We start from the raw sequence: 12428 nt of genomic DNA on the forward strand, positions 1-12428 counted from the left end.
GGAGAGAGTTATAGGGAGAGAGAGCTGCAGTGTGCGCTTGTCATTACAGAGAGACAGATAGGTAGATTATCTACCTAGACAATAGACATACGGACAGACAAGACAGCCATCCATGTTTTTGGAAGGACTCCGGTGAATGTGGCCCTGCTCCCAGCACACTTCAGACCCGATTAGGCTACTACGATATTCTCAAGAATGAAACTGGACTTTAAAGAGCCGAATGAAGGTGGACGGTGGACCGTTCTCTGAACGGAATAACCCCCCTCTGCCGTGACAATTTATTGGGGCCTCTATAGAGATTGTTTTGGTAAACTTCTTTTGCCGCGGTGATGTTCTGGAAGAAAAATGAACATTCAGCACAGGGGAAAGTTTTACTGGACGGTGTTTTCGTTAAGAAGGTAAATTCGCCCGTCGCGTTTTTAAAGGACGAACCGTATAAAAGTCTTGGCGATGCGGTCCTTTTGTTTCCAATGTTTGTATATTAGAGAGACAATAATTAACATCATCCCACATTGGCTGTTAATTTAGTTCAAATGAAGGGCACCAACACGCATTGTGCATTCCACCCCCCCAAAAAACGCAGCTTTTGGCAGCGCGTGAATACAGCTGTAATCACCGAGCGAGCCTCAAGTGCTTAAAATGGCCTGATCATAAGCGACACAATCAGGCTCCCTTTATGCTTCAAGATCAGCTGCAACTTGTGCACATTGTCTCTCTGTGAATAGACAGAGTCGACACCTCGATTGAGCCTCTTCACTTTGGAGATGATCGATTTTCGATTATACGGCTATTGAAATTAAGGATGTGGCGTGTCTTTTTTCCTTTCTTTTTTCTTGTTGGTGGCTCGGTGCCGCCGTTTGACTGACAGTTGAAATTGACACTTATGCATGGCTGTTGCCTCTCATTCTGCACCGTTTCAAGCCATCACTAATTGCAGGTATAGTCGGGTCCTTTCACTGCGTTTGATTGCATTGCCGTGCAGGGGGGGGGGGGTATGCACGTATGCATGGCGCACAACAAGAGGATATAAAGATCGATCATAGTATTATTTAAAAAAAAAATCCTCCTTCTAATTGCATCAACGTTAAATCTTTTTGTTTGCCCAAGGTTTAAATACGGGAGAAACTGCGCTGCTGGCTGTTTTTGGAGCGGGTTTTTTGGAGCTGCCAGATAGAATGTAGGGATGATGATGATGGTGCGTAATGCTCCGAGCAGGGACCGGCTCCACCTTCTCTCCAAATAGGCTTGCAGTCTTCGAGACTCGAAAATGGTGAGTCCAGAAACAACATCTGGAGGACTTGGTTCTGTGACCTTGTTATATTTCTCTGTTTTCCGTTATAAATTTGGCTATGAAAAAAAGAACATTTTTGTGCCATTTTTGGACTTGGAAAGTTTGGCACGGCCGCTGCTGCATGTGAGGCTTTGGGGTTTTATTGTAGAAGGCTCTTTCCATGCAAGAGGAATATATTGTTGTTACATTTTGCATATAGCCATATATAGGCCTATACTATTTGCCTTTATGGCCCACAATCAGGATGTTTTCAGTGCCTATATCCTTCCATAGAAAAAAGAGGGGAAAAAAAATCTAAATAAATTGACATTAAATGTCACTTACGTGTATAGAGAAAAAACAATCCCGTTTGTTCTAAACCAGTCTAAAGCGGAGGTGAAGAAGGAGCAGAGTGCGTCCAGTCCGGCGGAGGTCCCGTGCATGTGTCCCTCTCCGTCGGCCCAGTCTCCCGGCAGCAGCGCGCGGCCCTCCGGCACGAACCAGTGCGCCAGTTGTGGCATGGACATCCATGACCGATACATACTGAAGGTGAGAGCTTATATACACTTAAAACAAGTGTCCAATTCAAAATTCCGAGAGTCTATTTGGTTCCATTCTCCGAGTTGCCGAGGGTTTATAGGCCTATATGCGAGCCTGCAGGGTGTTTCCTTCTAATTGTCAAATTGCCTATAATGACGGCATTAGACGGCCATGGTAATCATGACTATAGTAATCATTATTAATTAAATAGTAATTTTGTTCCAACTGGCTGGCCCGTAAATGCATATGTATAGGCTCTAAGTTATACAAGTGTGACCTCCAGGTAAACAATTTGAACTGGCACGCGAGCTGTCTGGAGTGTTCCGTGTGCAGGGCGTCACTGCGGCAGCACAACACCTGCTACATCAAAAACAAAGAAATATTCTGCAAACTGGATTATTTCAGGTAAGTTATGTTTTTATTTTATTTTATTGTTTTTTATCATGCAGGATTAGTCATTTTATTCTACTTTGATCTGCGAATAATATTTATTGTTAGCCTATATAGCCTAATTGCCTCTACTTTTTACAATGTTTTTTAAACTTGGCTATTGAAGACTTTGTTTTTAAAATGTATATAATTCAATATACGGTCATTTTGAATTCGGTATAGGCATATACTAGGATATGGGCCTGTATGTCAAAATAGTGAAAATACAATAAATCGAGTATAGGCTATTAAAGATGGTACCTTTTTGTTATGCTAATTTAGTCACGATGGCTCACGGAATTTGATAGCCCATATTTTATTTAATTCCCCATTAAAAAAACATTATACCTTTTCTTAAACTTTGTTAGCATTGGCCTCCCAATTATTTTTGTTGGATAATCCTGTCTTTATTTGCAAAGACATTCAAAACCAAAAAGTAGGCCTATATATCTGACGTGTTTTTTATATGATAATTATCTAAATTTACTCAATGCAAATTTAAATGTATTAAAATGGCTTCACAATATTCTCATTTCTTACAGTCTTTCGTTTGAGTATTTCTTTGAAGTGTTTCGTGTTAGCCTATACTCCCGAGTCCCGCCGCCCCGCGCAGTCTGCACGCATATTTTTTGTCGTTGACTCGTTCATCTTGCGTCGCCACACAGTCTAACCATATCCCGTTTGCATTTTTAATATAACTGTGGTCTGGACTACAAATGTAACCAAATGGACACAAACTAAATTAATTCTGATGGTTGTATATTGGCTATTATAGCCAATAGCCTATATAAAATGAAATGGACAGAGAAAATTATACATGATATTTATAATTTCATGAATCTAAGTTTGCCCAAATTGGTATTTAATATTGAAATAAACAGTGAAAAGACAGGGCCACATTATATATGGCATGCCTGAGTGCACTATACACAAGGAGTATAACTATAACCAAGCAAGGATGATTCTTCTAAATTACCAAAAATATGATCTTGTCCACTGACCTGTGCTACATGTCTCTGATATACTAATGCCTTTTAGTGGCATCCATCTCAGAAGATGCTCCCAAGGGAGAGGCCTTTCATTTTGGGTGCAAAATGCTGCCCAGTGTAATGTCAAAATGCTGCCCAGTGTAATGTCAAAGTGCTGCTCAGTGTAATGTCAAAATGCTGCCCAGTGTATAATGTCAAAGTGCTGCTCAGTGTAATGTCAAAGTAATGTAATGTCATCAGCATGATCGAGTAACCACTGTCAACTTCACGTCTCTAAAGTCATGTCACAGGCACAATTATAATTATAATAATGATACATTATTATGAAGCAGCTCTGCAAGCTCATAACGTGTCACAACGTTAATTTGCACTTTTAGATCAGCTATTTTTTGCTATTTATCGTACGACAAGTAATTTTTTTAATCCAAAATCCTTTTTAGTCAATCATGCGATCACGCAATGTTTTCATTTTTATGTTGTGTGTGAAAATTATAGCATCTTTGCTAAATACTTTGCATTTATCTGCAATGTCCATCAATATGCTTTGTCCCTTCAAAGTAAACAAACAAAGTATAAGTATCATTAAGTATTCATTATATAGATTCATTATATAGATATTCCACTGTTACTTTCTTAGCTTACGCATGTTTCATGATAAATGCTTTTATGTGATGTATTCCCATGCTTTTGTTCTTGCTTAAATGTAAGTCGCTCTGGATTAAGAGCGTGTGCTAAATGCCTAAATTGTAAATTGTAAATTGTAAGTAATGTCAACCAGCTAGAGGTCATATAGTGACAGCGTTCCAACACAACCTTGACTGTATTCCCCTGCGTGCGTTTCTGTTCTCTCACAGTAGGTTCGGCACCAAGTGTGCCCAGTGTGGTCGCCAGGTGTATGCCAGCGACTGGGTGCGGCGGGCGCGCGGCAGCGTCTACCACCTGGCGTGCTTCGCCTGCTTCTCCTGCAAGAGGCAGCTGTCCACGGGCGAGGAGTTTGGGCTGGTGGAGGGCAGGGTGCTCTGCCGTAGCCACTATGACATCATGTTGGACAACCTGCGCAGGGCGGCAGAGAATGGTGCAACATCACCCCGTTTTCTCACCCCTTTTTGTGTTGATTGTGTTAATTGTATACACACAGTAAAGGATATATACCGGTAGGCACGTTGTCATGTACGCATGCATGCATGCGTTGTGTTGTGTTGTGTTGCGTGTTGCATGTTGCATGTTGCATTGCGTTGCGTTGCGTTGCGTTGTGTTGTGTTGCGTTGTGTTGTGTTGTGTGAGGTTAGGTTAGGTTGTGACATCACCGTATGGGTTACTTAACCTATTGTACATTGCTTTGCATTCATATTCATATATGCTGTGCTTCTTGTGCTGCTGGGCTCTTCAGGTTCATATTCATATAGAGGATGTTCTTCTTGTGCTGCTGTGCTCTTCAGGTACAGGGCTGACTTTAGAGGGGGCGTTGCCATCAGATCAAGACTGTCAGCCCAAACCAGCCAAGAGAGCACGGACATCATTCACTGCAGAGCAACTACAGGTGAGCGGGCGCTCGCGCGTGTGCGTGTGTGTGTGTGTGTGTGTGTGTGTGTGTGTGTGTGTGTGTGTGTGTGTGTGTGTGTGTGTGTGTGTGTGTGTGTGTGTGTGTGTGTGTGTGCGCGTGTGCGTGTGTGTGTGTGTGTGCGTGTGCGTGTGCGTGCGTGTGCTTCTATTCTTTTTTTTTTACCTTTATACCTCTAGTCTAACCTATTTGACCACCAGCTGTCAGACACATATATCGACTTTGTGAAATCTATTGATTTGAACAGTGTTCTTGTTCTATATATTACGTTGGATAAGTCAACGTGAGACAGGAAACTAAGGGGCGAGAGTGAGAAGAGACAAGACAGGCGCTCAACAATTGGATCATGTGGCCAGTGTGCCAACTGACTGAACAACCAGCCTCCATTTTCTGTGACTATATGCTAAAGCTGATGACCTGCATGCAGCTTGCATCTAAAAAGACCCCAAATGGGGCGATCAACGGGCAAATCAACGGTTGATGCCACTCGCGAACACAGACACAGGATCAGGAAGTGTCAAATCATTTAAAGTTATACTTTCCTTTGTGAAACATCAAAGTGAGAAGTCTGGCAGTGAATTTAAAACAAAGACACAAAATGTAAACGCCAACTCACGTAAATGTAAGGTCACCACGGCCAGATGTGTTAGAACGAGAACCGAATAAACCTTGACCCTTTGGGTGGATCCAATCCACCCAATCATGAAAACTGATAATGAAACATGCTTATGCTCCAGTGGCGCAATGATGATGTCCCTGCCCATGCAGGTTTAGAATCCACGGTGGTGCAATGGGCTTTGTCGGGAAGCCGGGTGGGGAGCGTGATAATTGTCATTGCATATGTACTCCTATGCACGCCGTGGTGGGGCGGCACTTGTCAGCGGGGAGTGTTGCGGGCACCGTGCCGTTGTCTTTGTCAGCAAATTTCTATTTTAGTTTTAGTCATAGTCTCTTGAATAGTCACATTTTAGTCACACAATGTTTTAGTGTTTAGTCTAGTTTTAGTCGACTAAATATCATACAATTACAACAGCAGATACAACAGCAGTGACAACACTGACATGTGTGTGAGGAGGAATCAATAGGCATAACGACTAAATGGGGAGAAAAAGAGGGTAAAAAATAATTGGCTACCATGTTTTTTTGTGGCTTTCGCCTTTATTTTAATTTTTTTATGGAGGGATAGACAGTATATAGGCTGACAGGAAATGGGGGGGTGACATGCAGTGAAGGCTGTGGGGATCAGGAGTCGAACACGCGGCACACTGCCAGACTGGATTACCAGCCAAGGTGCCTGGACCGCTGAGCCACGGCCCAGGCCAAGGGTATACTCTAAATAAAAATAATAATACAAAAATGAAACATGCTATACCGTTGCCGTGAGATATTGGCTCTGGTCAGATCTGATTTCATGAACTCAAGTGTGCTGCTTAAATTTGAAAGATTCAATATCAGGGATATTGAAAATATTATTATGTTAATTATATCCTTCAAGAATGTAAAGTGAAAATAATTGAGCAATATCATCTAGCCTCTTCTTGTCACTTTAACCTGTATGTCTGATTTCAGTAAATAGACATTTCCATAACATTGATTGATTGATTGATTGAATACTTCATTAATCAGAAATGTAAACATTTAGGCTAAAAAGGATAACACAAAAAAGTCCCAGGGACTTGTGGTCCTATATGTTTTCAATTCATCAAAAAATACCACAATAATACATTTCATCAAATTCAAAACACTATTAGTCTCTATAGCCTCAAAGGAAAAATGTCTGCAGTGCATGAATGTCACCTCCTTTTCTATGGGAACATTACCTCCCCCTGTGGTCTCCTGATAGATGGATTCTCAGGCCTGTTTTGAAAGAAGCCAGTGATCCACATTATTTAAGGGATGGTGTCATGGCATTCCACATGTTGGTGGCAGAGTAGTTCCGCAGTTCCCATCATTTGTTCTATAAATGGGTGTACCAGATCGTTGTCGCTCCCTCTAGTATCATGGCCGTGATGGTACTTTAACGGTGTTAAATAATGATGGTTGCTTCTATGTTATAATTGGGCCGAGCCCACTGCGTGGGCCGTGAGGATATTGTAAGTGGGCCCCCACTCTGCCATTTGGATGCCGTGTTAAGGGGTCAGATAGGTGGGCCGGGGACACTTTTGAGATTTCCAAGTGGGTCCTGATCCAGAAAAGTGTGCGAGTGCGTTTGGGAGTACCGTGCGTGCGTGCGTGCGTTTGCATGTGTACATGTTTGCATGTGTACTGTACATGTTTTGGGGCTGGGGTTTGATTCAACATGTGTTTTTTTTTTTGGGGGGGGGACTATCCTGGGTTGTGTCACTGATGGTGGTTGCCTGTATGGTTGCCTGTATGGTGTCACCCTGATGGTGGTTCCTGTATGGTGTCACCCTGATGGTGGTTCCTGTATGGTGTCACCCTGATGGTGGTTCCTGTATGGTGTGTCACCCTGATGGTGGTTCCTGTATGGTGTCACCCTGATGGTGGTTCCTGTATGGTGTCACCCTGATGGTGGTGCCTGTATGGTGTCACCCTGATGGTGGTTCCTGTATGGTGTCACCCTGATGGTGGTTCCTGTATGGTGTCACCCTGATGGTGGTTCCTGTATGGTGTCACCCTGATGGTGGTTCCTGTATGGTGTCCCCCTGATGGTGGTTCCTGTATGGTGTCACCCTGATGGTGGTTCCTGTATGGTGTCACCCTGATGGTGGTTCCTGCTGTGTCACCCTGATGGTGGTTCATGTATGGTGTCACCCTGATGGTGGTTCCTGTATGGTGTGTCACCCTGATGGTGGTTCCTGTATGGTGTCACCCTGATGGTGGTTCCTGTATGGTGTGTCACCCTGATGGTGGTTCCTGTATGGTGTCACCCTGATGGTGGTTCCTGTATGGTGTGTCACCCTGATGGTGGTTCCTGTATGGTGTCACCCTGATGGTGGTTCCTGTATGGTGTGTCACCCTGATGGTGGTTCCTGTATGGTGTCACCCTGATGGTGGTTCCTGTATGGTGTCACCCTGATGGTGGTTCCTGTATGGTGTGTCACCCTGATGGTGGTTCCTGTATGGTGTCACCCTGATGGTGGTTCCTGTATGGTGTGTCACCCTGATGGTGGTTCCTGTATGGTGTCACCCTGATGGTGGTTCCTGTATGGTGTGTCACCCTGATGGTGGTTCCTGTATGGTGTGTCACCCTGATGGTGGTTCCTGTATGGTGTGTCACCCTGATGGTGGTTCCTGTATGGTGTCACCCTGATGGTGGTTCCTGTATGGTGTCACCCTGATGGTGGTTCCTGTATGGTGTGTCACCCTGCAGGTGATGCAGGGACAGTTTGCCCAGGACAACAACCCCGACGCCCAGACATTACAGAAGCTGGCAGAAATGACAGGTCTAAGCAGACGGGTCATACAAGTATGCAAAACAAACATCACCATATGGAATGTTGCAAAAAGATATTGTAGAATTAAGCAATGCTTTATCTTCTGTTGTTATTTAAGGGGTTAGGGATTAGGGCTAGTCACTAGTTAGTAAGCGGATACATAAATTGCATATACATTGTATCCAATCAGGAGCGAGAAATACTTTTTTCCAATACCCAATTACCCAATTGGATAAAACTGGTACCTCGATTACTAAACAACTAGAGAGACAGGGAGACCCCTGGTACACAACTCATTTTCATACTCTATGTATTGTCAATTTATTAAGATATTGTTGGGGGCTTCATTGTCTTTTAATTGTTTTCATTTCGTTTTAGTCACATTCTAGTCACGTGGAATGTTTTAGTGTTAGTCTAGTTTTAGTCGACAAAAATATCATACGATTTTAGTCGACAAAATCTACAGTTGATTTAGTCGACTACAATTTATTTTGGCGGGCCTTGAGGCCGTTGTAATGGCTGAATTTACACTTGCTGAAAATAGCCAATCTTCAAGCTCGCACGTGTAAAATGACTTTTACTTATACTGGATCTCTTGTCCACTAGTCCCTTCCTATAACATAGTCAAGTTTTTATTTGTTGAAATTGTAAATATATTTAGTCTCAGTTTTAGTCATCATAGCTTATGGTTTCCATTTAGTTTTCGTCAGTGAAAAAAAGGTAGTCGTCATATTAGTCAACGAAATCAACACTGATTATACCAGCCTAGATAGTGCCCCACTGCCCGGACTGCTATAGGCCGGCCCTGGCCATTTATTGTCAATTTTTGCTCTCAGAGTTGAATTAACACTGAAGTCTTTACAGTCTACTTACTCTACTACAACATCCCCCCCCCCCCCCCCCCCCCCACAGGTGTGGTTTCAGAATTGCAGAGCACGGCACAAAAAGCACCCCCCGCAGCCTCACAGTTACCCACAGGGGGCGCCACACTCTCGCATGCCGCCTTCGCTGCCAGAGGACCTTCACTACTCACCGTTCAGCAGCCCAGACAGGCCTCACCTGATGTCCCTGCACGGATACATAGACAGTGAGTCTCTTTTACCACTTACCCCCTGGGCACACCTTAGCGGACAGCCGCGGACAGAAGAAGCTGTCTTTTACGTCATTTCCGAGTTTTTAGACAGCTGGTGGATGGAAAAGAAGTTCCGGGAATCTGTCCGTCGCGGCAGTCAGCCAGGGGGTTACCACAACTTACCACACCATCTAAAATGTTAAAAAATAGCAGATGTACAAGCTTGCATACCCTGCTATTTTTAAATAGCCAACACTGAAATCTAAAATGACACACAGATGCTTTCCCAGATTCTAAGAATAAAAAGAAAATAATAATAAGAAATTCAGAACATTTGTAAAAAGGTCTAAAAGAATGTTCTAAAATGTTCAAAATGATACAAAAACTAGGTTGCTTACATTTTATGAGCAGTTGTTAGTCAGGTTTCACCTGACTAAAATTCTAAAATATAAATACAATTTCAGAAACTTTCAGAAATAGTGACTCTCTACAATAGCTATCTACGAGCTCAAGGCGTGTCACAATGACATACCATCACACAATAACCTATAGGGCTTAAGTGGTTAATATTTATAATACGTTTGTCCCCTTTACTGACTGTAAATTTCAACATTTCAACAAATTCTGCAGCATTTTACCCATCCTAACAATTAGGAGCAGTGGGTGCGATTAATTTGCCACCCAGGGGAGCGTTTAGGTTAAGGTTAAGCATATCGCTCAGTGACACTTCAAAACATATAGACAGGGCAGACCAGGGGGACAATTAACTGCCGACCTTCTGATTACCAGAAGGCCTTATTATTAGGGATGTTTGTGGGCATGGAATCAAACATAATTCTTGATTCTACACTTGTGGTATAATGTATCCAAAATATATTTAAAAAGAATATCACATTCACATTCCGGCCAATCACTTTTGGCGTTCACTATTTAAGTCCTCAGCCAATCAAATCATCGCTATGGGGTACACACAGACACACAAAGCTTGACATATAGGAGAAAAGTTCCTTTCCTGCCCGTGGGATTTGAACCTGGAGATTTAATTTGTACCACTACAGAATGGCCTGTCTAGCGGAGATGTATGCACTGTATGAACTTCAGGCAAACTACCTGTCAACCGGGTCTCCTACCCGGCACCAGGGTTTACATGTCTCAATGGACCACTGCAGATGTGCTAGTTACTGTAAATGGTATTAACATATAGTTACACTACTACCTTACAGATTGGTAAAAATAACATTTTATTTCTTAAAATAAGAGTTAATATACCTCTGAGAGTTACAAATGGGTTAACCAAGAGGATGTAATGTCATTGTCTAGATCGTACCAGTTGAAACCCAGCAAAGTGATCGTATTATAAATGTCTCATCATGTTCGTGGCAGTTTAATTTGTTCTAATAGCATTTCATACATTATGGAAAAAAAGTTTTAACTGCTAAATCCATGATGAACCATGAGGTGACTTCTTCAGACGTGTGTCCATTTCACAAAATCTTTAAAGTTATCAAACTAATTTCTAAAACTTTGAATGCCTCATGGATTTTATATCTGAGGTTTTGTTAAACCGAAGTATAGATAGATGATATGATATGATATGATATGATATGATATGATATGATATGATATGATATGATATGATATGATATGATATGATATGATATGATATGATATGATATGATGCGCGACCGATAGCTGGGTGTTTAGGGCAGGGATACCTTACCTTATAGGCACCAGAAAGGACCACAAAGGAGGGTGATGACTGGCACACTGGCATAAGTGCATGAGAGAGTATTTATGGTTTAAAATAAACTAAAAAATGTAGTCAAATAAATATGTAAATTACATCCTGATCATTCTACATTTATTAAAACTCTGAACTCTGACTGGGGAGGGAGTCTGGGAGAGATTGGAGGGTCATTGTTCTGAGTCTAATCATTATAACAATGTGAAAGTAACAATGTGAATGCATGCAGTGCTAAAAAAAAGAAAAAAACATTTAGCACATGTACTTAATCTCTCTTCTCTATTCCCTGTGTAGGTCACCCCTTCTCGGTGTTGACCGCCCCCAACCACCTCGCCCATCCGTCTATGTCCTTACCACAGCTGCCCATCAGCCGCTGACCCCCTGGCCCGACGAGTGAAGCACAATTTATACTTCGTCGTACGACGACGACGGAGCATAAATCAGGCTCGAGTGGCCTCGCTGTCTGCTCGCCATCCTCTCATCATGGATGAGTTGAATTCAACGTCCGCTCTCCGTCTTGTGAGTGCACTCCTCCTCCCAGGACTACAGCCAGCGGCTCATTTTCAAAACTGTGGATTCCTAATTAGATCCGACAGATTTTTGGTGATTGGAGGCACACGACCTGAGAGTCAGAGGACTAGAAAGAGGATCATTCTTTCCCCCCCACCCCCCACTTTTAAACGGACGTCAAACATTCCACCTCACCTGGATTTCGTATTTGTATATATTTTTATTTTTTTCAATTGCTCACCTTCCCACACAAGGTATTTTCATGCAGCAAACATGAGCTACAATATGAAAAAAAAAAAGATGATAACGTTAATAATAACGTTAATAATAATAACAATGTTGTAGCGCTGTTTAAGCCTCCATGTTTCTTTATATTTCTGTGTCGTTGTTCAGGACATTTGCAACTTTATGGTTGTACATTGTTTTATTGTTGTCCAAGAAGAGAAACTCCTTTTATTTATTCAGAAGAAGAACAAAAGAAAATCACGAAAAGCACTTTTAAAATATGTCTTGAAATGGAATAATTCAATGATTGTACATTTTAAATACTGCCTACAATTGAATAAAAATGTATGTGAATTGTTATGACGAGTGGTTAAATAGTGTGGGATCAGTTTGTCATTACAGTGGCCAAGCAACAGGCAGCATTATGTTTGACCGAAAACTCACAAGTAATCATACAAACTCAGAAATAAAGAGAGACAGAAGAACAAACCAATGTACAGAGAGAGAGAGAGAGAGAGAGAGAGAGAGAGAGAGAGAGAGAGAGAGAGAGTCAGTGAGGGAGAGAGGGACACACATACACTGTAAATGTTTAATTAACTCTAAATGTGTAAAGATCTCAACCTTAAAGTAACACTCGTGATTCTGCTGTGTACACATTCATCGAAAGCGATAATGACTTACATTACACTT

The 12428-nt window shown here is 42.1% G+C and overlaps 1 protein-coding gene across 4 annotated transcripts; it reads left to right on the plus strand.

Annotated features, from left to right (window-relative positions):
* Positions 1–12098, plus strand: LOC310872075 (LIM/homeobox protein Lhx6-like). Of its 4 annotated transcripts, none has more exons than XM_083783772.1 (9): positions 1–398; positions 1108–1270; positions 1655–1819; positions 2094–2215; positions 4086–4382; positions 4668–4768; positions 8124–8219; positions 9100–9274; positions 11298–12098. In XM_083783772.1, the coding sequence occupies exons 2-9, from the start codon at positions 1268–1270 to the stop codon at positions 11398–11400; spliced, it is 1062 nt and encodes a 353-aa protein (XP_083639898.1). In that variant the 5' UTR covers positions 1–398; positions 1108–1267; the 3' UTR covers positions 11401–12098. The 4 variants fall into 4 exon arrangements, with proteins under 4 accessions (XP_083639898.1, XP_083639896.1, XP_083639899.1 ...); XM_083783770.1 differs by having other exon boundaries at positions 5–398; positions 4083–4382; XM_083783773.1 differs by having other exon boundaries at positions 9–398; positions 4083–4303.
* Positions 12099–12428: the final 330 nt, after the last annotated feature.

The sequence above is a fragment of the Protomyctophum parallelum genome (assembly GCF_964188405.1).
Source record: "Protomyctophum parallelum genome assembly, chromosome: 15".
Lineage (NCBI taxonomy): Eukaryota > Metazoa > Chordata > Actinopteri > Myctophiformes > Myctophidae > Protomyctophum > Protomyctophum parallelum.

Coding starts and splice junctions, on each gene's coding strand:
- LOC310872075 (XM_083783770.1), top strand. Junction 4,769..8,123: donor TCACTGCAGAGCAACTACAG/GTGAGCGGGCGC, acceptor GTCACCCTGCAG/GTGATGCAGGGACAGTTTGC. Junction 8,220..9,099: donor TAAGCAGACGGGTCATACAA/GTATGCAAAACA, acceptor CCCCCCCCACAG/GTGTGGTTTCAGAATTGCAG.